Source organism: Bombus terrestris, chromosome 4, assembly GCF_910591885.1.
Source record: "Bombus terrestris chromosome 4, iyBomTerr1.2, whole genome shotgun sequence".
Classification (NCBI taxonomy): Eukaryota; Metazoa; Arthropoda; class Insecta; order Hymenoptera; family Apidae; genus Bombus; species Bombus terrestris.
Window position 1 is genome coordinate 10,226,564 of NC_063272.1, and position 25,953 is coordinate 10,252,516.

Consider the following 25,953-nt stretch of genomic DNA (forward strand, 5'->3'; position numbering starts at 1 on the left):
ACCCGATACAGTACAGTCTTTGTCCTCGAGTGATAAACAGGCCCATCCCCGACACCCGACGCGAGAGAGCTTCTCTTCGTTCATCATCTTTCGAACCTGTTTCAAAGGATGACACGAGATTACTTGAAAAAGTACAGATTATTATGCTGCTGCTTCGTGTGTATACTTCACGGTGGATTTCCTCGAATCCATGACTCATTTTTCGATATCGCCATAGTTCTTCTTACTAAAAACAATTTCTTGGTAAGAAGTATGGAAAATTTTCCGTAATTCTCTAGAAATTTTCATCGATTTCTTAATTTTCGATATTTCTATGGAGGTTGTCTCCGTATTAGAACATTAGGAACCTTATCTTGTTAAGGAATTTAGATGGATTTTGTTGAAATTTGGAGATTGTAATCTCTGTGAAGTAATTAAGAAATTAAGGAAATTTGTATTGTTAAGAAAATTAGATAGTAGATTATGGAGATATTTCTAATCTTACGAATTTTTGAGCATTAAGAATAATAGTGATTTTAAGTAGATTTTGTAGTAATTTAACATACGGTATCTGTTGTATGCAATCAACGTAATCGACTCTTTACTTCGCTTAATTTATTACCTTTCTGACAGCTGCATATATCGAAGCTTCTCGCTAAGTTTCTAAAAAGTATTAGAAATCTCATAGATGCTTCGAAGCTGGAAATTCTTTAAGCCTAAAAAAGAAGTAGAAGTTTCCTAGATAGCATATTCACACCTAATAATTTCCAATAGTCGAGAGAAAATGAAAAATTCGAACTTCATTTGTACATTCATTCACAGTATTCACACGCTTCGCTCCCAGCTTAAGAAATCCATCATCCATCTGTATAATTTCTCCTGTAGAAACGTAATACATAATTCAAGACTTCAAAGGACCACGATATCGTACATCTAGAATCTAGATCCTTCTTCCTTGCATCTTCTCCTTAGCACCGGTCAGTTGAGGTCTTACGCAAACTTAGATACACGTAACCAGACGTATCTTTTCACCGGTTCTTTGTTTCCACCAGTTGTTCTGCATCGCTGATTTAGCAGTAACAAGACAAGAGACTCTATGAAGAAAACGCTAACTAATAGATATTCGAACACGAGTTCAGTCGAAATTTTTTTCAACGATTTGTCGTTTGGCCTATTTGAGAATCCTTATACAAGGCTGGCCGGTCTTGACCTAATGAGAATAAGCTTAAATCGTTTGGGACAGCTGCCAGCTGAAAAATCGCTACACCAGCCTGTCTATTGCCAATTCTGATCTATTATCGTGACGATTACTAGGTCTCGTTGAATAAAAATTGTAGCCGTCCTGGGATTTGTCGCGCTATCGGCTGAAATTTAGGTGAAGAAACATAGTATTATGTATAGTATGATAGCAAACGTATTTCTGCAAGGATTTTTTGACGCAATGCGGAGTGGAGTTAAATTTGGAAGGTAAATCGAGGGATTTTACTAACAAGAGTCAACCAATGAATTAAAATATTGCTCTTTAGAGATTTACACGCTTGAGACGCATTTGATCAGCATTTTTGGGTGTTCTAAATGGGCTGGCAATGGCTTTAAATCATGAATTATAGGAATTTAGGTACTGAAATAAAATATTTGTGTGGGTATTATGTTTATATTAATATTTTGAGAGATATAATTATATGGTGGATATTAATTATAAAATAAGAGAATAATAATTTTTGTCTGATTGCGAATCAGAGGCTGAAGGAACTTGGAACCACTGAGAATTATTTGAATTCTGAATTATAAGGATTTACATAAATAGCATGTCGTGTAAGAATATTCTGATAAATAAGATGAGATTAAGATCTCTAAATAAGAAATGTAGTATTTTTGTTCGATTAACAGAAAGTGATAAATGAGTCGGATGATAGGAGAATCAAGGAACAATGTCAATTTCATTTAAAGAGATCCCGTAAGCGAACGGATCCAATTTCGGACCAATTATCAATCGACGATTAACCTTCTTAACGAGTCCTTCCCTAACAACTATAATAAGGTATGTATTATTACATTGTGCGTAGGCGTGACACATGTTTTTCCAAGCTCATCTCACATCCTGTTCCTCCTACTTATCTTACTCGAATCGTCGTAACAATTTGCAAAATGCGTCGAGTTAAGCGCATTGGACTTGTTAATTATATCAGTATCAGACGCTTTCGATGTATGCTAATGAGAAAATATTCTTAATAGAAGTGGAAGTTTCTGTTTCCATAACTTCGGACTTCCACTTAGCTACGTCGGGTATTAAGCTTAAGTGGGGAGCAATCCAATTAGTTAATTCTCTTTTTTCCACTGTAAAAATGTGCACTGTAGTTACTTCAACTCGCCACTTTATCTAACTTTTAGTCTAGAAGTCTAGACTTGAAACCATTCTTCCTTTTATATGTTGCTTTATGATAAATAATATTTCACTGTGAAAAATTTTTTGGCAAAAATTCTTTGCAAGGGAATTTTTCATGAATTTTTTATATGTATTCAAACATTTTTTTTAAATAATAGTCTCTAATATGTACACATGGTTTATATCCAAGAAATCTTTCGTAGCTTTTTTGTAAATATTTTTACATAAATGTACAGACCTGATTACAAGATCTTCCACAAATATTTTGACAAATTAAAGATGTTCTTTAGAAAATCTTTCGCAGACTTCCTATAGAATTGCGTTTACATCTTAAAATGAAATCTTCTATTCCCAATCAAGACAAAATTACCAACCGTAATTAGTTGTAAGCAAACCAATCCTAATTTCCTCAACATCACGTCACTATAAATTCTCTCAAAACAAAGAAAAAAGGCAAACTAGAGAAAGAAGCAATCCGTCAAGTTTCCTCCATCTTACTCAAGTTTCTCGGCGATCGTTTTTCTCTGATCTCATCGAGTAGGCCAGAACACCATCAACGTCAAGTATCCACGTGGATCGAAGTGTAACCTAGAATCGACGTTCTTTTTTTTTTCTTCCGCCGACTTCCTTGACCATTATGATATGCTTTACGAGTAAAGCTACACGTCTCCAAGTTCCACGTGGATCAAGACGTATCGCGTTACTACGAACGAGTCGCTCTTTCCGGATCCGTATCGTCTCTGTCATGGGGTTACTCACCCCCATTTTACCAGTGGATACGAAAGGGTGGACACGCGTCGTATGAATCCCCCCGGCGGTGGCTTCCCCCTCGTGTAAGCTCGTAGGCCTTTGTGGATATCGTTCTTCGGGGCTTCCTAGGAGAAAAGACGGATTTTGCGAACCTATGACGCGTGGAAGCCCTGGTGAGACTTGCTCTGTCTGGACCTTACCGATTTCACGTTGCTTCGTGTAACTGTTTTAGTGTTCTCGACCGTTCACCTAGGCATTTAATTACGTCTTGCTGTTTTAGCGGATTTTTGGAATTTTAGGAAATTTACAGATTGTAATATCTGGAGTTTATGTATAAATGTACGTAAGCACAAAAGTCTTTGTGCAAAGGACTTGAAAATAATTGCTAGTATAGAACTGAACAATTTTGGAGAAATTATTACATAAGAAATTATTAAAATATAAAAATTATTATGTATATAGAGGTAATTTATGGGAGTTACAATATTGGGTGGAATATTCGAGAATCATAGTGGCATATAAGGTTGATATTCTTCCCAATTTCTACAGTCATATGGCTCACGACCGCATATTTCCACGAATCGACAAACTCAAACATTAGTCTAACAATTGCCCGACACGCTATCAGGATAATTTATGACCGCCGCAGATGATCAGCAAGGAGAGTTCGACCGATGGCAGTGAGTGAAAATAAAAGTAATCGTCAGATAACAAACATGATATTCCAATTTCGATAAGAAAGTAAACTTGCAGTTTCACCGCGCAATTAATCGCGGTGTAAATAAAGTATGATTTAAACATCATCACAGGATAATATTTCTTCAAAACATTTCATTCTCTGATTATCACACACGAATGAAATAATTTTTTGTTACAATAAATCGAAATGGATTTTCCACGTATTTAATTTTTAACTTTGACGCTGAACTTATCAGATATAGAAGTTTTAAATGTAATTGTTTAGATAACTTCCGGATCGTTATATTTTGCTCGAAACAACGTTCTTCCAGAACTATCTCACGAATGTAAATAATAACTAATAACGTTAGGAAGAAAATGAGAAAGTTTCCTGGAAAAAGAAAGGGAAACAACCTGGATGTTCTCGATACGTCGGTGCCTATAGCCGCCTACGCCGATCTCTTTATTTATAACAGCCGCTTTTACAGAACATTGACTCTATCTGTTTCTTTGCGGCCAGTGATAAGGTCCGCCACGCGAAACGCTGGAAGTCGATCGATCGTAATGCACCTTCGTCCGATAATCATCGCTGCTATCTCTTTTGTGTACGTGGCCGTGTTCTTAGCAGCGTGCGCTCGATAACTCATACTTTGTTCCGCGGTGTTTCCTGTGCATTATTCAGGGCCACGGAACGTGAACTTCGAGCTTCCAGCTGAATAGTTTCGCGAGGAAACGCGATATCGTCCGACGGTGGATCGTAGAGTGACGTAGATGTTGCTCTTCTACTGCCACGAATGTCGCGGATAAATTTATCTAATGACTTTTCTTAGTAAATCGTCGATAGGGAAGTTGCAAATTTGGAGCGTCGTCAGGTTTGAAATCATCGTTCGGAGACGCTGAGATAAGGATTTAACGAAGGAATGAGTAATTTGTTTGATAACTATCTCGAGATAAAAAGTTGTACGTGCCAGTTGGTACTCTTACACGGATAATTTTTTAAGTCGTTTTATTTATGACGTAATTATTCTAAGAATAGTGGTATGTCGTAGAATCTATGTTAGTACATTTTTGACAAAATTGTTTTTACACAGTTCAGGATCGTATTCTATTTTTGGCTAGAATTTATATAATCCATAAGATAATTGTTTATAACGAAGGAGAAAATAATTCGAAATTTATTTTCGACAAATATTTAGTATCTTACTTTAGTTTAAAGATACAGTTAACCAATTTACAGGAATATAAACGTACCGCGTGGAAAGGTATTTTAAGAATCGAGATTCTCAGGTGGCCACTTTTTCGTCCGACTGTAATATGACGATTTAAACCGTTCCTTGAGTGCTCTTCATTATTTTATTATGCTGTATTTTTATCATGCTGTAAAAGTGCCGATAATCGTGCAGGTAAAATAAACCAGAAGTATCAGGAATCGATAAAGTCAACATCAAAGAGAAATCGAAATATGTATGTCATCGAAAGAACCAATGTTGCTCGTCGTTTGAGAAGCCAGAAAATCGTTTCTCGATCACGAGGCTGATTGAAATAAACGGCGTCGAAATAAGTTTTGATAAGTACTCGTTGCTCGTCCGATTATCCGCTTGTTAAACGGCAACCGACCAAACAAGGGACCAAGAACGAAGAGAGAGATCGAAAAGAGGGGTTAAATCGACGATTTCACCGGAACCGAATAAGTCGATCGATTACGCCGTTGAATTGGTCGAGCGGAGGCGTAATTGGCCAATTAGTTAATTTCGCGTAAACTTCGTCTATTACTAAGTCCACGATCCATTGCATAAAGTTACACACAGACTTTTTTGTTCGACTCGATCTGGCTTCCTTTTATAGCTGTCGATCCGACGTCGGTCGCAATCGATTTCTTTCTGTTCTTGTCTATACGATCGTCTTCAAATGGCGCGATTATTTGCTCGAGATCGAATTTTTATACATTACCGATTTATCGAAGCGAATGAAAATTTGTCGAAGAAAGTTGGAAGAAAGGTTGTATTACTCTTAAAGTAATTGATTACAAATCTCAAATTGGAAACATAGATTTGTTAAAAAGATTAGCGGAAATATAATGCTAGTTTCTGATGAAATTTGCTATAGATTTTATATTGGAAAGCATAGAATTTCTATATATTTTTATGTCAGATTTGAAGTAGGAAAATCGTTCCAGTAATAACCGCTGTTTTCTTAAAGTTATTACGAATTCTGAATTGTAAATCATTGCTAATTTACATTTATTGCGCGATACTGAAATATTTCAACTACTTAAATCCCTAAAATAGACTTAGGACAAAATATGGATTATGCGAGGGATCGATCGATTGCGCTTTGATTACCGATCACGTTTCGTCTGATCGATGAGATCGTTTTTCTCATCGGACAGAATTGTTCACCGAGATCGATGAATCGTCTTCTGAGTAATTCAAACGATCCACTTTGACTTGCCGATTTGCCGCATTTGCATCGATCGTGGCTACCTGCTGTATATGGTGTGCGTGGCGTGTCTCGCGGATGTCGCAAACATCTTCTGTCAATTGTGACGTTGACGACGTTATTTCTGCGCAACAATACCTTGTACATAATATCGCGACAACGATGATGATGATGGTACCCTTTCATTTTTACTGTTTTGGTCTTGAGCAATCGGGGAAGTTTTGTTCTTAGTCACTGGATACCTTTGTTGTTGAATGTCAACATTTGTTTATTCTTCGTCTAAAATTAGCCTTTTAAAATTAACTTTTTAAAATAATTTAATTTTGGTAAAGGATATTAAATCCTTCATTTAAATTCGTTTCAATTTCTATAATCTAATAGTTAATTTCCTGCCATGTATAATTATTCACGTTGAGGAAAGAATATTAATTTTCTAAAGTAGTAATAAAACTGTTTGTAGAATAATATAACTGCGAAGAGTTTGAAGTCTTAACTCGATGATACCGTGCTAAGTTGGTTCGACTTCTTGTACGAACTTTCGTGCAATCGCAAAGATTTATTACAGTTCTATAAATGTAAGCGTATCGTATAAAAGGAATTAAGTAACAGATAGGTATTTATAAGAGAGTTAATGCTGGACGCTCTTATCTAAATTCTAGTCACTCCACACGAATATATTCGCTCGTAACTCGACCACTTCAACCGAATATAGTTGCACGGTCTAATTCAGTTGCCCTGCAACTGGTCACCGTATCAATTCGCTACGACATGTTATTATATGCAAGAAACGTATATTCATCTCATACATTTTTACATTCAGGCTGATTAAGTCATACAGGCATACGTAAGCAGGCTCCTGAGTATTTATCATTCGGTCAGCAACTCGTAAGAGCACTAATCCTGCATGAAACATTTCCAATTGCTCGATTAGCATTCGAATTATCGTCAACTAAACTGTGTAAAGCATGTAACTTGTTCTAAAGAGACAAAAATAAAAAGATGTATGAAGAAATGTATATTAGATATAACGCAAGAGACCAATCAAATTTTTGCAAAAGATCATTTTTCAAAAATATTACCCTACCGTTGCAAATCTATCTTCTACGAGAAATTATAAATTGGTTATTTTGAATGTCCTGACAGTTTCAGTATTCAAACGTTCGCGATATCTACACAATCGTTTATAATAGAATGCTCACGATGGAATATTCATAGTAGAACAAAGAGCAATTAGATTCTTCCAGCAATCCTTTCAGACCAATTAAGATACCTAAGATATCTTCTTGGATGTGAATACATTTGATGGATCAGTCGAAGTCATAAAAATTCCTTTTCTTGTTGTTTACATGCTAATGACTCATCCCTTCCGTATCAAATCATTAGATTATATTCTTACACTTCGATTCTCGAAAATTCGTCTCGTGTTGCGAGGATGCGTCAGTGTTGCGATTCAACGATTCACACGTGCCGGTTTCACGCAGTCGGCCGACACGAATAATTTACGCTCGTGACTCGCGTCCGTTACGCAACGAGCACGCTTAGAACAATCGAATCTACTCGTGAAAGTCCAAATAGCTGGGAACAGTATGATTAACAGGACGATTAAGTCATTATCAGGCAACGTGACACGACTCGTCAGAGGAAACGGTCATTACCTTAAGAGGAACTCGATGTTTTTCTAAGCTTTGCAGTAAAAGCAGAATCGTTAGAATTGTTATCGAAGTAGATTTATATCGATCTTGGCTTCTTTTCTATTTTCGAAATCTTAGATACGCTTCTCTAGTAGCGAATTTTATAACAGATGAATAGCTGTTCCAACGAAGAAAAAATTCTTATCATCTTTTGATGACTACGTAATTCATAAACAATAGAATTGTAAGAATGACATACAGTTTAGGCACAAGTCACGCAGCAAAACTGTGATTATCCTCGGACAAATGTTGACCTAGAACTTGGTATGAATCATGAAAGTAAACTGTTGTTACGTGAAGAAGAATCATGATTTTAGCAAGCGATACAAAAGGCCTGAAGTTATTCGATTCCAAATGGAGAAATCGAGATTTCTTGTTCGAAGGTGGAGCTTTTTTTCAAGGGTAGAATATGGAAGATAATATATGCGGCGGTTCAGGGTGTCGAAGAAACTTAAGCCTACTCGCAATTTCTACGGTACGATACGTGAAGCTTCTCCTCGTATCTGACTGTCTGACGCCAACGCGCCCGTACACTATTAGGAATTGAATCGAAAGGCGTCTGGCAGATCGAAGTAACTGCGTGTTCAACTAATCGCGCTTCGGTCGATGGAACTTCCTGAATCGAATTGAAAAACTCGCCAGGCTCCTAATTGAAACGAATCGAACAGGACGTGGGCAAGCATCGGTACGTACTCGTGGATCGAACCGAGCGTCTTAGCGTGCTGCCTGCCAGGCTATGGTGATGTATGACTGTGGTATGGTTGAAAGGCGGAGAAGAAGAAGAATCGTCCGACTGATCAGGAAGACTCGAGACTTGCCTTTAAATTACCCTTGATTTCAAGCAGTTTTACTTCCTGCTTTCGAGCGAAATTTCGGTGATCTCGTGAAATATTTACGATCTGAATATAAAGTCTATATGACAATGCTTTATCGCTTTGCCAAGATGCAACGCAGTTTTGCTTTCAGTTATTCCTGAGGAGAAACTTCGACGACGTTGTAAAACTCGACCTTTTGTTTTGTAATGTTCATATGACAATGTTTTATCAGCTAAGGGAGATTTCAAGCAGTTTTGTACTCCTCTAATTTTCTACGGTGAAGAGAAATGTTGATCATCTTGTGAAATTTATCTAAGTTATCTACCTTGCGAGGTTTTCTCAAAACAAAAACAGTTGGAAAAATTGCCTTCGAACTGAGTAAATCTAACCCTCTAACTCGATCATGCGAAGTCCTCGCTTGAAAAGGAGCTTGCAACCCTAACAAATTTACACGAAACCCAATAAGACATCCCCGCGCACGAGTTACCAATTCCCAATCCAATCAATGAAGAGGGATTCGATGCTCGTATCGCGTCAGCTTGATCGTAGAATCAGCTAACCCGCCTTCAGAACGACCTACGTCGAGGGTGGATCGTATTTGAATATTCAAGGAACTCCCACGAGGTTGAAGATAATGGAAGCATACGATCATCGTGGTTACCAGTCGACCAATTACCTCCCAGCTAAACTATTTCTCGCCTACTCCTGTATTGCATCTATCCATCTCTAAAAGCGCGCAGCACACGAAAAGAGTTTCACCATGGTGCAAATATTTAGCGAAACGTGAAATCGAGGAAGTATTAGCGAATGGCAAAGGCCTGGGGTAATTAAACGTCGGAACAATGACCATTGTCCGAAACGCGATAAAGATTGGCCACAATGCCGCTCCTTGTTATCGACATCCTCGATATTCCGGGACCTCACACGGAGTTGCCAGCAGCCAAGACGAGTACTCGAGCGTGACTCCTTATTGCCGCTGCACCCACAGAAACGATCCATTTACGCGCGAGCACCGAGCCTCCGACTCTTTCCGATCGCCTTATCTTCCGCCTTGTGAATTTTTCCATCGAGGAGCTTCGTCTCGAACGGTCGCGTCTCCGACGTTTCTAGACTCGAAAACTTTTGACTCCGAGAATGACCGAGGCTAGTTTCTACCATATGAACGGTGAACTATAGTTTGTACTCTGCTAAAACATAGTAGAAAGATTAATAACAATTATTATCGATGTGAGGATTTTTAAATATTGATAATCAAGTGAAAAGATTTCTTGGAAAAGTGCTTGGAAGATTAGTAAAGAAATGGGAAATTATCGGGGAACACAAGGTATTAGTTACATTAGTATTACGTTAGATTTGAATCGAGTAACTTCATTTCTCTCTTCTTCCTTCGAAGAATTGGAAAGACAGGTTGAAAAGTTTTAGTAAAGGCGTTAGAAATTATTGAAGAATATGAGATATGACTCTTTGGTAATTATAATAGTTTTAATCGAGTAGGTTTATCTCTATTCCTTCAAGGGATTGACAATTCTATAGAGAATTTAAGAATTATTAAACGACATAATCGCTAAACATATCTCGACGAATGATAATTCTAATTAAATATCAAATTTTTATAAAATGTAAGATAGAGTTTGCATTATCTATCAACGCACGAAGAAACCCTTAAAGAAATGCATAATTCAGAATCTAGCTATGCTACTTCCATTACATACATACTTATAAATTCCAAAGAAACGTTAGTAGAAAGTCTTGTGGTATCAGTGAGCCAGAAACGGCGCGTGTATTCGACGATAAGGGATGATGTTACGGGTAATGGATGAAATCGAAGCTCGATGTTCAAAGTGTAAAAGCAGAGTAATGGTCTACGATAATATCGTGCCTCGAAATGGAGGATCATGGTACGCCTGGTATTTTTCTCCGCATAATTTCGATTGGGACGTTAGGAAGCAGGATAATGCGCCGTTCCCACGAGGATAACATTGTATTTATACAATCTGATGCTTAAGACTAGTTCGTTTGACCTGGAAACCGAGTTTCTTTTTTTTATCGTCATCATACGTCAATAAACTTAGTGCTCTTTTTTTTATAAAAAAGTAACGTCGTCGCGTGATCGTTGGGTTGGATCGATCGTGATTGAATTCTTTTATTCGGTGATCCCTCCGCAACAAAGCCGAATATACCGTGACAAGAGGACGTCGAATGCCAAAGGTGACGTCGCGGGAGATGGCACCGACTTACTCCTCTTTTTCCTTCGTTATTGCCTCGACTAAATCCTCGTGCCAGTCACTGGACAAGATCAGAATATATTTCAACAAGTTGGACGTTCGATGTTCTTCGAATCTTTAAAGTTTGATGAAGTTTCCTTATATTATTCTGCTATCGAGATTTTGCTTATTAAAGATGGATGTTCTTCGTTGATAATTCTTTGGTACGGGGTTCACGATACAAGGATCGTTAATTTGCAGAAATAAAATTTTTATTGGGTAGAAAAGAAAATAAATATTGCTGTAATCTTTAACCACTTTAATGCCAGGGGTTTTTAAAAATCTCTGTCAGATCGTGCCATGCAGCGCGATAGCGCTTCGTTTATTTATTTGCGAGAAATACCGATCGACGCGATCGCGCTGTTCTTCCTTTTCGTTGCCGAAACCGAGCGCGTTGCGAATTGAAAATCGCGACCAAACATCGCGACACAGTTCACCACAGCATACTAACAGCGCGATCGCGCTGCATGGCGCCAAAGCGGTTAAGATAGTAGATGCGACAGAATATTAAACAACATTAAGAATCTAGCACAGGTGGTATTTTTCTTCGATCGAAGTTGTTTTAATGTAACCCTTTTTTTATTCCAGTTTAATATCATGATTACCAGATCTGCCCAAACAGGTTTCATTTACTTGTCGTTTTTCACAATTACTTGAAACATAAACCTTTTGGTAAAAGTAATGTAAACTGTTATTGAGATTAGAATACGCTTAGGTATATTCACTTCACGGTATAACGAAGTTGCAAGTAAATTGATAGTGTATTTATCATTAGTCGTTTTAGTGTCAAAGTACTGTCAAGTCTATTTTTCTCGGTGTCAAGGAATGTGTTAATAGAAGAATTCTTCCAGAGCAAAGCACTCTTTCACCCACGCAACCTGATTTCGCATCACGTCGAATATTACACGTATTCCCACGAGCTTTAATTCCGTTCATCCGACTTTACGACTCACAGAGTAGATGATTGCCCTTGCGTCCCATTTTCTATATTCTTTTGATTACGTCGTACGTGAGACGTTTAGCAGGATGATGGACGATCCCCGTTGAGCATTAGGATTCGTTCCTTCGACTCGTTCTCTTCCATTTTGTCTGTCCTATCGATGATCGTCTCACGATCTCTGAGTAGACGATCGATCGTGCAGCTTCCAAAATGACAGGGTTTAAGGAAAACAAATCAAGTACACTATCTACTCGGTAGAAGTATCCAGACGTTTGCTCGTTTTTCGCAACATGTTATTTTATTACAAAGTTACCGATAAATCGATCTGGAATATTTTTATCCTTCGTAATCGTCGTAACTACGTACGATATAATATCCATAATTTGTCAGTGAATCGTACTGTTCTATTCTTAAACAATTTTTTAAGTTCGAAGAGAATAGGAAAAAATTGTAACTGCGTGATAGTCGGATGTTTTTCAAACATTAAAAGTATTTTTCCAGGTTCGTAGCAGAGTTAAACGTTTATGCAAATATGTAACATTAGATTTATGGACTTGCATGATGGTCTACATCGAGAAAAAGTGTACGATCGATTTATTGTTCCGTATCTTGATGACAGAAGAGCTTTACAACTCGATTGTGTTATTTTAAATTGAACGAGAAAGAGACAGACCTTTGAAGAGAGTAGATCGTATTTCCTCTTTAATGACGTTCGCCAAGCATTAACATAGTTCGCTCTGCGAGCATGTCGAGTCATTGTAGCAGATGATTATTATTTTCGAAAGCGTCCTGGTCCACTTTTCACGCGGTTTCCTCGGGAATTTCTAACATTGCTACGTAACGGGGTGAAAGAAATTTTACGGTGGAATCGGAGGAGTTGGATGACTTCTTAGAAATTGAATGACTTCGTAGAAAATATCGAGGCAAGTTTTTTCTCGCTATTTCAATTGATATCATAAATCTTTACTGTTATGACATTTTTTGTCAACTTTCCCTGTCGATATTAAAAGACGATTGATACGAAGAACGTGCATCAAGATATTCGAAATTATCGTCAATGACACAGAGAATTCTTCGGTACGTAGCTTCGAGCGAGAATAGGAAAGAAAATATATTCACCAAAATTATGTAGTTTCTAATCAATGGTATTGTTTCGAATTTTTAATTTACATTTTCAGTCGTGATTTTTCATAAATTTATTTGCACATCACAAAAGTCGATATCTTATGAGTCATGGTAAAGTTTCTTCTGAAAATTTGTCACGATGACAAAGCATCCATCTGTATTTTATTAAACGAACATCAGGGATATTGGAAAGATAAAAGAAATAACGTCCCTTATGGTGTAATAACATTCTAAACGATATATATTAGCCGTAGTCGGCATATGGTGGGTTCAGCAACCGTGGGGTCAGCGGCAGCCCACACGGTGCAAACGGAAAGTCAAGTAAAATCCTCGCAGCAGGGAACTAATGCAGTGTACCGGAAGCGCCTCGAGGTAGTGCAACAGATCTTTCTGCGAGAAAGTTTCCGAAAAAAGACAAAGGAGAAATTGAACGTTCCTAGATCTTTAACGCTAAAATCATCGCTATATCAAATCTGTCAATTCACTTATTAATTCCTAAATTAAATTCTGTCTTAAATTCGGTCTCTCTGCATTCAAAAAATAAAAACGAATATTTAAAACGAAAATCTGTTACATTCCCCGCAACAAAAATCAGCATCAAAAACAAAAAGCAACCCTGTAAGCCATCGTTTTTACAGATTCGGTAATGAAAGAAGTACTTGCTTCACGTTCGTTACTCACAGATAATTACCAACGTTCGGTTAGGATCATCTGTCTTCGGATTATCTAAACTGGAGATTTATAAAGAACGTTTAATCTCTTTCATGTCGGTCTTTACCCCCCATTAAACACGACGACACATAAGATTAAATGACATTAACCTATTTAATAGCACCGGAACACGCTTCTACGACTTGGTTTACGTCGACGAACATTAAAATGTTATGGCGGTTCTAGATGATGGAAGATGCATGGACAACCGCGTAAAACAGGTTGATGGTCTTATTAAGTCGACTATTGGTTCCTTTGGTGGGGTTACACGGCGTCGAAAAGAAGACGCAGAGGCGTCGTCGTACGTCATCCAACATATTTCCTCGGCGCGCCCATCCTGTCCCCTCCAGGACTTCTCGCTTCCTACGGCCGATTGATTATCCTCGTTATTTGCCCTCCCGTCTCTCCACGGATTCATCTGAACGTGTAGGCTCTCTCTCTCTCTCTCTCTCTCTCTCTCCCCTCTCTCATCGAGAAAATCGTCGATCTCGGACACTGTACGCATCGACGACCGGACGCTACATCACCGAAGAGGATCATCAATCGTCCTAGACGTGTCCTTTACGTGAATTCGCCTTCTTTTTCCTGCCCTCTTACGTTCCGAGGATTTATGGCACGGAAGAAATGGAAATGGACGATAGATCTACTTTTCTTTTTGCTTTTGGTAGATGTTGACGGGAAGAGAATATGGTAATTTACGAACGAGCCGGGGTTTGATTCGTTAGAACGAGATCGAGTGGATATTGTAGGGTCATGTAGAAGTTCAGGTGAGACTCGATATTGAAATTTTTCGAGAGATGAAATTTTCGTACTAGAAAGAATTTTTAATTTGATAAATATTATACATACCAGGATGAGGAATTGAAGAAATATTTCTTGGTGACCTCTGCTGTAGGAAGTTCTTGGAATCGAAAGAGTTAGCCCTAAAGCAAATTATAGTAGCATAAATTGATAAAAAAATAAAAGAGGATGGAAACTATCCCATGTAGCAGTAAATTTACTAAACACAATTATTTTCATGGAAAAGAACGTTCCACTGTAAAAGTGTACCGAAGTTGCCACTTCATGGACCATAAAAATTTTCAAAGTGCACAGTTAAATAATCGTAACCAATTGCTAATTTCTAAACGACTATATCTACATCTATTTTACTTAATAAAATCGCCAGTTCTCGACGCATAGAAGAAATCCGTATATATAGCAACCTAGCCAGTAATTGGTCAATTAAAGATGAATTTGATAATTGGAGGAATGGCGCGTCCCTTGTGGTGAGTTTTCAGCGTTATACGGAGCGTAAACGAGGCTTATAAGCTCATAGTTGCGGTTATGTATGGTCGATGAACAGAGAGAGAGAGAGAGAGAGACTTCCTCGTCGAAGCAACGAACACGTTTCTATCAAACCGCGTCGGTCGTTCAATTATCCGAGACACCGTAACGAGGAAGCGTTGATTTATCGTCGAGTCGATGAAATGCGCGCTATGATACGTTGCGTACGTTTGATGAATCGTCGGGGGTAAAAGGGGGCATAGGGAAGATTCGTAAGGGACGTCAGTGTTGCGACGTTAATTAGAGTGAAACGATTATATTCGATCGATCGGGAGTTTAACGACTTCTTGCTGGCGATACAACCGGGCATATACGATACGGTCGATAGAACGACGTAATGCGTTCGAGAAGAATGTTAATTGAATGTAATTAGAAAATTTATTACCACGAGGAAGCTTATAGACGGGGGGATGACTTAGGAGTGGCATTCTCGAATTTATAAATCATATTATCAGTTAAATATCGGGGAACAAGCGGTAATTACACGCAGTGGTCATTTCTTCGATCTTGAGAGTTCGGAATGTTGAACCAAGGAATAAGTTGCGTAAACGTAACGTTATTGTATAATAAAAATACATCACTATATGGTGTAGCATTTATATTGATTAATTAATAATAAATAATTTAAACTGATTATTTTCGTATCACTTAGTCTTAGTACTACTTTCGTGTGATTACAAACATTTGATGCTCTGAAGAAAACAAAATATTTCGTTACAAAGCGAGGGTATGTGTAAATATAGTTTTAAAGAGAGAAAAGGACGAACCTCGATGGAACCGAACACTTTAAGCTTCCGTGTAACTCGAGCAAGAAATAATCCCGACACAAACTACATACCCAAGAAGCAACGGCTCCTCCCAATAATCATACTCTATCCATCGCTGCTACAACATCATTTATAAACACTTCGACCAGACTCTTGTACAAAATGATCTAGATGGGAGCGGAATTGTTAATACCGGCTACCATATCAAGACATCAGTCGAGGCATTAATCAACAGGATATTCTTCATCCTGACTGAATCGATCAAGATTCATCGCGGAGCCTGTATAACCAGAAACGGTCCATATTCGGATAGTCTCCCTGTACAAACTCGTTCGAAAGCAGTCAGAATCCATCCCTGGAGAAAATTGAAAAAAAGAGAGAGGGATTGAAAAAAAAGAGATCGTCACGCGTGAACGGTTCCTTCGTTAATTGAACCGTTCTGCTAATGATGTCTGTGGACCTTTAAAACTATGCTCCCCCATGGCTCGTTCATTCGTTCGTCGTTCATAGAAAAGAGAACGGATTTCATATTTTTAATTGCTCGTCCTGGTCCGAAGTGAATTCTGGTACCACACCCTGGTCTGTTATTTCTCTTCTCGTGTTTTTTTTTCGCCGTTGCTGTTCTCTTTCTTCCTTCCTTTTCCCACTCTATCCGCTCGACCAGGCAACGAGCACGCGACAAAGCGCGTGCCACGCATCAAGCCGAGAGACGCGCGACCCTCGTTACGTAGAAATCAGCGCAGATTTATCGAGCAAATTGGATCGAGTCCTTCCGTCGTGGGGACCGAGCCGTGTTGTTCCCATGTCGGCGACCACCGCCCGAGAACAATGGTTCTCAACCCTTTTTCGCCTCTCGGAAGTGGCTGACTCGGCGTGTATTACTAAAGGCTGTCCCATGGAACGTGCACTACACGCGATTGCACAGTTCGTGTACCGTGCAATTAAGAGGCGTGGATGAAGGCGTACTTGTCGTTAAAAGAAATTGACGTCTTCACCTAGTTCTTTGTTACTGGTGGAGAATTAAGATCGTAGGTAATTTTAAGAGCACTTGTTCCATTTGGAAGCAGGTACAAATGATTTCTAGCTTTTATTCCATTCTTTTTTTTAATTTGCTATTGTAAAGGAATAAAATTGAGGTGCTCTTCTAAACAATTTATAGTATTCACCGTGCATTCATACCGTACGTCGTAACAGAATTACTATACTATTATGAAGTTTGAGATTTTCTAAAAAGAATTAGTATTACGTAAGAAAAAGTAGAATCAACGATATGGTCGATCAAAATGCCCCAATACCAATAAACTTCCTTAATAGACAAGTTTAGTCTAAACAATTTATTTCAGAGTCAAATTTTACTCTAAATAATGATTTAGTAATGACTAAACCCATAAAAAAAAAAAATTATTACGAAAAACACTTTAAAAAAAAAGACGCCCAATCACCTAAGAATTTCTGAATAAATAAATTATTCTATACAGGAAATTGTCAGTTCGAATGAAGAAATCTTCAATCCTCTTTTCCTGTTCATGAACTTAATACTTTGGTGTATCTTTGATGTACTTTGATGCTTAAGGATTGAAGACCAATGTCAAAATTATACCTCTACCAGCCATCTTTGAAATCGATAAATCTAACGTTTGCATTGTTCCATTGTTTCAGGGTATTGAAACCCCCTGGTGGCGGAAGCAGCGACATTTTCGGCGCGGCCCCCGAAGAGACTAGCCCCCGCCGCGTGAAGAACCACAACCAGTCGCAGCTGGGCTCGGCGCTGTTCGGCGATACACCGAACAGCAACAGCAACGAAACGCCGCGCAACAAGCCCGGTAATGATTCATACAATCGCCTGTTTGGCCCTCCCGATGCCCCACCCACCACCCCAAACGCGAAAAATCACATGCGCAGCAATATCTCCCTCAGCGGGGAGTCGACGTCCTCATCGGTGTCATCAGGCGCCGCAACGTCGCCCGCGAAGAGCACCGGAAGTACGGACTCGATCGCGGGCGTTCTCAACGGATACGCGGCCAGCAATGGCAACAATTTGACCAACGATGTCACAGGTAAGGTGTAAATTCTCCTTTCTCGAAAACGCATCCACAACACCCGCCCTCCTCCTACGACACCCCCACTATATGTGGAAACAAAAAGGATTTACTGTCTCTCTGGTCAGGTGAACTGGTGTACGGTGCGAGCGCGATGGAACGCGGCTACGAGTTCTGCCACTAGTGTTCGCTATTGCAAATGATTCTTTGTATTCGGTAATTTAGTTGTTTTTGTACGAAATGAATTGACTGCTTGCTATCGAGCACACGCTTCTATAATTTGCCATTTGAGAATTGTTGAGCAGGAAGGGAAGGTTTAACGTTAGAACTATCGATGACCAAAGTGTAAAATTCGTGTCATTGAAATTAAAATGAAAGAATTTCTAGAAATTGGCAATTTTGACCATTCTTATAGTTCTAGCGCTAAATATTATAGCAGTGCAGCGTTAATTGGTCAATATCTCTAGCAGTGAAATAAAAAAAATAAAAAGTCTCTTAGGTAACGGTGTCTCAATTGCATTGAACTTAGAGAATATTTTGGAAATATTACATCTCTCTCGATAATTGACCAGATAAGTTGCCAATACGCGACCAGTTAACCAAGCACTACTATGAATGGTGTATGGTGGTGGCAGCCTTGCGCAGTCAATTTATTTTGAACAAGCTATATTTAAATCGTCAGTACAGCACAATTACCTTCACGTCGTAAACGTGGGATGAATTCTTTCTTTTTTCTCAAGCGTTACTTTCTTGGTATCGAAGCTTTTTCTTGAGACGATTTAGTTTCTTGCGTACTGTATATCACTCGAGTAATATATAATTTTCGATTTTTATTTCTTTCTTTTTGTTTATTAGTTTTCGTTGATTTTTTAACAGATTGCTACTGTGACAAGCGTGCAATCGCTGGAACTACAAATATATACTTAAACTCGCACTGTATTCGAGCTACCTTGAAATATGTGTCTGTGTGTCGCAGGCTCTTTTCGATATTAACTTTCGCACCACGCCGATTCTGTTTGAAATTCCTTTCAAATTAAAGACACTTCTGTCGAGTTTCACGCGTTCGTTGAAATTCCGTTCCGTTTCTTTTGTTCCATTAAATCGATTGAATGAACAAATTTCAACGGAAAAATCGCTATTGATCTTTTTATTGTGGAGCTAGCGAGACACGAACGAACATTGTTATTATTATTTTTCTTTCTTATTTTCTGTGACTAATCCATGGCTTTTACCAAGTCATCCTCTTGAATTGTTCACAAGCAGCTTTTAGGAGAATCAAACGATTTCGTAAGTGTGTAAAAAAGACATATTCAAGTAGATGACACGACACTCATCCTACACGTTATTTTTTTTTTTTTTTTTTTAATTACGGATGATCGCGATCTGTTTCGGGAAATGTCGTTCTTAACTTGATTTACATTATCGATCGAATTGCAAGAATTAATAGTTCAATCGAACACGTATAAACCGTTTCGCGTTAAGTCGTTAGTGAAGAGTTCAACAAAGATGCAAATAGGAGGCAGAAAAATCGTTAGCGATAAATTGGGGAAGGATATATGCAGAATCTTTTTTTTTTCATTTTTTAAGAATAGAGGAAAGATGTAAAAACAAAATTATTATGTGCGCGTGTACATGTACCGTGTACTTACCTTTTTATAAAAAATTTTTATGAATCTCGATCGTGCAATGACGTGATTATTAATGCAAATCAAGTTTTCAAACATGAAATTTCGCATAAAATTATATTAATTAGTTTTTTTTTTAGAATTTCATTTAGCATAACTGGATTTAATTTTCTATCCTTGTTCTTTTCTTTTTTTTTTTTTTTTTTTTTTTTGAAGTGTAGAAGTTCGTAGTCATTCCAGAAGTTCTTAATATGTACAATATATATTTCGTAAAGCGTGAACTATGATAATTTTTTGATTAAAGTACTTTTTTTTTTAACGAGTCACAGGGCCTGCTGCGAAACTAGAAACACATATTTTGAGTTAGTCGCACCATTTTCAATCCTTTAATTTTTTGGTTAAACACCGTAACATACCTCTCTGCTTGCGATAAATAATCTGTTTCTCATCGATTTTTTCACGCAATCGGATGGGAACCACGAAGTTGTTTAATATATGACATATTTTGAAAATATTTTGTTTTACCCCGTTATCTTTATTTTTATTTTAATGTGTGGAATTTTTATGTAACGGAGATGTTATTCTTTTAAGCGTTTTTTTTTTTTTTTAATTATTGGAATTGATTTCTAGAGAGAAAAGTAATTTGGAATCATATGTGTCTGTTTAGTTTTTTACAATGCTTTACATATCGTCAGTGAACTTCGAATTGTTCATAGTGCGTTCTTACTCGTGGAACAGTTTCAGAACTGCAGTTTTTCTGTCCATTGTTATTTCAATCTTGATACTTTGTGTTTTCTTCCGTTGCTCCGTAATTTTCTTTGCTTTTGCTTGCTTTATCTCACACAAACGTAATATAGTACAATACTCTTGGTTTTCTATTATGTTCGTACTCGTTCCTCTTCGCATGGACAAATTCCAGTTACTCGCGTTACTATTCCAATTATATTTCATATTCAAAGATTCAGAAATTTTAAGATTTGAATACTGAAAGATTCTTCCAAGACACAGCTGATCTGATTCAAGGATTCAAAAATTCAGAAATATAAAGATTTAGTTGTTCACAAAGATTCCAATATTCAGAGATTGAAAAATTCAAAGATTTAAACATTTAAAGATTCAAAAATCTTGAAATTCGGAGATTGAAAAATTCAAAATTTCAAAAGCCATAAGATTCGAATATCTAGCAATTCGAAGATCTGTAAATTTAAATATCCGAACACTCTTTAACTTTTCGATTATTCTTTTCACCGTTTGTCCCTCACCCCCCAAAATTAAGATAACTAAAAAGATCGTAATATTTCGAATTGGTCCATGCGAACAGTCGCGCCCACTAACATATATACACGGTTGGGTGACGGTGATGTGGGTTTTGCTACCTGTGTGTCGGTGCATGGGGGTGGTGGTGGTGGTGGTGGTGGTGAAATTCTGGCGCGTGTCGCTTTGCGTGCACCGGCTGTGAAACTGTCGTCCTCTGCGCCTTCCTACCCGCTCGAACCCTGGCAGGTGGATCATCCTGCTTAACTCGCAACCCGGTCACCGGAGACGGAGTTGACGTGACGCCCGTGAGGCGCAGCGCACGAAGGTGTCGAGGTAACGTTTACCCACTCTTCTTTTGTTTTTTCTCAATTTTACTCTCTTTTCTCTCTCTCTTTTTTTTTGTTAAAGACAATCAATCAATGTCTTTCGCCCTTTTTCATCAACATTCAAACATGTATTTTACTATTTTCATCCACATGAAATTATTTGTTCTATCCTCTTCCTCGAGAAACTTCGAGACACGTGAGAAACTCCATTTGATTAGTTTTTCATCGAGCAGGTAACGACAGAAGAGGAGATTCCGTAGTACTGTACAAAATTGCCGAAGGTCATCCTTCTTCAGCGGCATCTCGAGAGTTTAAACCACTGTTGTCATGAAATAATTTATTGCGGCTTAAACAGCGAAGTAATACGCGTGAAAGTCGAATTATTCGACGAACAATACGAAACTAGATCTTGGGAGATAAAAGGATCCGAAACTTTGGCAATTTGAACATTTGTAAGTTTGAAAATTTGAGAATTTCCAGAGAGAATTTGGGGGAATTGGAGATTTGGAAATTTAGAAATATGAAAATTTATCGGAATTAGTATAAACGCATGCAAGTAAAAAAAATGCAATGCAACGTAGGTTAACAGGAGGGTTGAATATAAATTGCAGAATGGTTGGCGTGTGGTATTATCAAGGTTTGTATGGTCTCGACCCCCGATTTACGAAGAAAAATATGGGGTAAATTCACGAGCAAGTGGGGCCTACTTTATTTTGATTAGAATAGCAGGAGGGTTTTGTATGCATATTTGATAGAACGTGGTCTGGAAATTTTGTCATTGTCTGGCGGGGGGGGGGGGCTTAGTACGATTTGACGTATGTTTGGGGATGAATCAGAAAGGTTATGACTCACTATGTAGTTTGATTAAGTCACATTATCATAGTATGAATAAGAAGAGATTCTTGGTAATTGCTTGTTGAAAACGATCGTGATATACTTTTGATATGACTTGTAAATTATGCAGATAAGGATGTGTTTAATAAGTTACGTGGCGAGTCATCGAACAAAAAGCAAGTTTATTGATAAATTATTTTTACGCGAGTCATCCTCCGGTGGTTTTGTACAGTACTGAAAGAAAAAGGCAAAAGATATAAATTTGATTTTTTTTACGAGTTGATGTTTCAGCTTTCACTCTTTTACTTTATCGTTTCTTTTCCTTATATAGCCTTGGTCGACCGATAATTTCTGTGTAGTTCTTGCTGCAGACGAAGAGGATTGGATTTATGATATTCCTTTATGCGTTTCTTTTCTTTACGAGTACAATGTGTTTCTTTTTTCTTTTGTATATGTGTATATGTGTTATTTGGTATTAATTTCAGATTCGGAGTAACGGTCCTTATGTTTAGTCCTAATTTTCACTTACTTTATTTGTAATTTGTATTCTCCTGAAAAGAACGATGTGTTTAAAAATCCCTATAACTTATCCGTACAGATGGAAGGTAATCGAGAATTTGAGAGAAATCCGCAAAATATCCTAAATTAAAAGCTATTTCATTTTTTTTAAATTAAATGAACATTTTAATAAAAGTAGATTCAAAAAATACAAAACGATACTCTTACCACAATATTCTCGATTGCCATCTAAAATTAAAATCCATTCTAATTTATATAATCACCTTATATATATATATATATATATCCTCACAATGTCTCAGATTTGCTCGAATTCAACTCAAAAATTTCTTCAGTCAAAAATAAAAGACAAAAAAGAAAGAAAATCGCTACTAGAAGCATAGAATTCAAGCAAATTCCCCGACAAGTTTCCATAGGTCAACACTCACACTCATACAAAATAATCTGTAATATAGTACGGTAAGTTCGTGTTATACGTAGTAGACGATTACCTACACATTCCTTGTCTTGCGTAGCGTAAGTTCTGCAGAGTAGCTCTCACGAATATTTTATATCCGATCGTTCTTTATCAGTGCATCGAAACCGACTGGTTGTTCCTTACGTTTTACGCTTAATTGCCTGTCGAGTAAATTACCTGCGTGTCCCTGTCCCCCTTTCACGGGCGTGTACGGGAAATGTCGAAGAAAAATCACGAAGGGAGAGAGCCAGCATGTGGATTTCGCGTGAAATCTCGATATATCTCTATGACGGTGTTATACAAACACACGGTGGATATCAGGCGTATAAAAAACTAAGGATGCATGATAACCGTTATAAGTTGGTTAATACGCCTCTTTTTTTGTTTATTGTTTTTCAGCCTGTTTTAATTAAGTGGTAACGGCAATCGATAACATTTTTCTGGTTTTTTATACTCCTGATAATAATTGCATGCGAGTAATACGAAATCGATTTCCATAGAATTAAATAGAAAATTCCGTAGGAATCATAGCAATGAGGAAATAAAGGAGAAAATTGGGAGTTATTAGAACGTAGCTTCGTTTTTTAGAGTTCATAATGATCGAGGCTTACAGGTGTAATGTGTAGTCTTTTTGGCATTTATCGAGATCTCGAAAATGAACGTTGTAGAACAAAAGGATTTCCTAGAATTCAGAATAGAAGAGACTGAGTATAATCTCGTGCAAAAAGACACCACTTACATTTGAAAATCTCTAAGCCGATCATGGAACAATAACATTCTAATCAAATCAAATTAGATCAATTCAAGATAGACAATGAAATGATCAAGTCTTTGTTATCACAAGAAACAAATTAATTATATAACGTTTCGTGATTCATCCTAGCATATACATATTTTCAGATTCCATAGACTTTTGACCAATTAAAATCGATTGATTTCGATCAAAATAAAGATATCGTACAAATATATCAAATACACAAAATTACCACATCATCGTATATTGCAATAGTGTGATATAGGGAAACAGAGACGGTGAGTCACAAGACAAAGAAACGTTCAACCAATTATTCAATGTTTCGTGATTCGCTTATCGTATCATTCCAGAGTCCATCAGCTTTTGATCGATTGGTCCCGATGAAAATCAGCGAAGAAGTGGTACAAGTGCATTATTTTTCAAAACCGAGATAAATAAAAGTATCGGTACATAAAATTTACCTAGAAAATTTCGTCAGAAATTTCCAAATCTTTGTATTGTAACCCTCGTATATTTTACTTTTTAAGTTTTGTCTCGTTTTATTCTTTTTTTTTTCTACTATCAAATAATCTAATTTATTGTTTCCAGCCTTCAAATTCGAATAAGAAAATATAATAAATCTATGTGTTTTCTCAAAAACAAACAAAATTTCTTATTACACGCGATTAATGTTTAAAGATGTATTGTCTCTATCAAAATCCGACTGTACCCCCAGTATATTTCCTCAAATTAATGATTTCGTCGCTTGGACCACTTCTCCTCTAAACCTTCAAATATTATCCAAATATACCAAAATTGTGTCCTAATGAAGAACCTCGATCCCACAATTTTGATCTCAGAATGTCGACTGAAAAAGGCAAATATTCTTCGTAGATGGTAACCCGGTAACCGGAACTGGCTACGCAGAGTCACAGAACAACGGGCCTGCCGTGCAAAACGGAATGTCCAGCTCGAATTCCAGCGAGAAGTCGAACGACACGTCGCCGGCGGCGAAGGTTCCGGCACGTACACGCGTGCCACCCGGTGGATACTCATCCGGACTATGGTAAAAATGTGGCCTCATGGACAACCGCTGATCGACATCCTCCTTTCGATTGGCGCCAGAAAAACCCTTCCAGTACTGGCAAATTCGAAAGAAAACCGGATCCTCCAGTTAAACAATTACTCCAGTAGTAAAAATATTCAGTTTAGGAGCGATTGGTTTCTTGTTTCGATTAAGAAAGCGAAGATTAATTAACCGCGTTTACGTATTCTTTTTCCGAGGAATTCTTCTAGACGAACCGTATTCTTCCCGTTTCTATCCTTTTTTTTTTTTAATAGGCAGTAGCTTGAAGTCCATCTTAGGTCTTGAATTTTACACGGGAGATCACTCGACTTGAAATCTTAGATTTTAATGTAGCTTCGGATACAAATCGATCGTTGAAAAATATTAGATGCTTTTCTTTCGTTTTCTTAGTTGCTTAAATTCATTTGCGGGAAAAAACAATATCATTTATGGGGGATGGAAAATGTATTTGGTCAATTATCTTGGAAAGTAGATACCTTTAAGAACGAAGATTGATTATTATTGATACGTTTGGATAAATAAATTTTTCATGTCCCGTTTTGTGGATAATTCCCAATTTATAAATATGAATTTCGGCAGCTGGGAAAAAATACGTAATATTTTTTGATGCTCTACCTTGTGTTCAAGGTTTCATTAAGATCTCGTAATTTTCAGTTGGGTGATATTCCTTTCTTAGAATTTACAGTTATTTCAAAGTTGAGCTTCGGTTCGTGTTTTCTATCGTTCATTCTTATTGTTATATAGAGTGAATTTCTGTATCACGTAGGAAGGGTAGAGGAGGAGGTTTAGAGCATAAAATTTTGCAGAAGTTGTCGAATGTGAGTTATCAAGATTTCAATTTTTATTCTAAGAACTTTCGAGGATGTTATGTTCGTAGTTTGTACTTCTTTTACATTCGAATATGTTTAAGTAAAACTAAAGAAAGAAAGAAAGGAAGAAAGAAAGAAACGATGGTTCGAATGAGAAAATGAATCCTGCCAAATTCTGGAAGGCGAGAAATCCGAAGCGAGCGTCAAGAACCACGCTTCTTTGAGTTGATAGACTGCTGTCGGTTGGTTTTTTCTTCGGATAAGGAAAACAAATCGTAATTTGTAATTGATGAATAGCGAAAAATTAAATGAAAAGAAAAAAAAAATAACGCGAACGTCCAGAGAATAGAAGAGAGATAGCCCTCAATTTACGAATATAATAATGAATACTTATTA

The 25,953-nt window shown here is 37.5% G+C and overlaps 1 protein-coding gene across 6 annotated transcripts in view; it reads left to right on the forward strand.

Moving 5' to 3' along the window:
- Positions 1–25,951, forward strand: part of LOC100648857 (microtubule-associated protein Jupiter) — an 86,433-nt gene extending 60,482 nt beyond the window's left edge. For 3 of the 6 annotated variants that reach the window (XM_012308095.3, XM_012308096.3, XM_003395011.4), the window contains exons 2-5: positions 17,531–17,928; positions 19,174–19,197; positions 21,039–21,125; positions 24,556–25,951. In XM_012308095.3, coding sequence (XP_012163485.1) covers positions 17,531–17,928; positions 19,174–19,197; positions 21,039–21,125; positions 24,556–24,731 — 685 coding nt within the window. In that variant the 3' untranslated portion in view covers positions 24,732–25,951. The remainder of the gene's footprint in view (positions 1–17,530; positions 17,929–19,173; positions 19,198–21,038; positions 21,126–24,555) is intronic. The other 3 variants (XM_012308100.3, XM_012308098.3, XM_012308097.3) reach the window with 2 other exon arrangements.
- Positions 25,952–25,953: the final 2 nt, after the last annotated feature.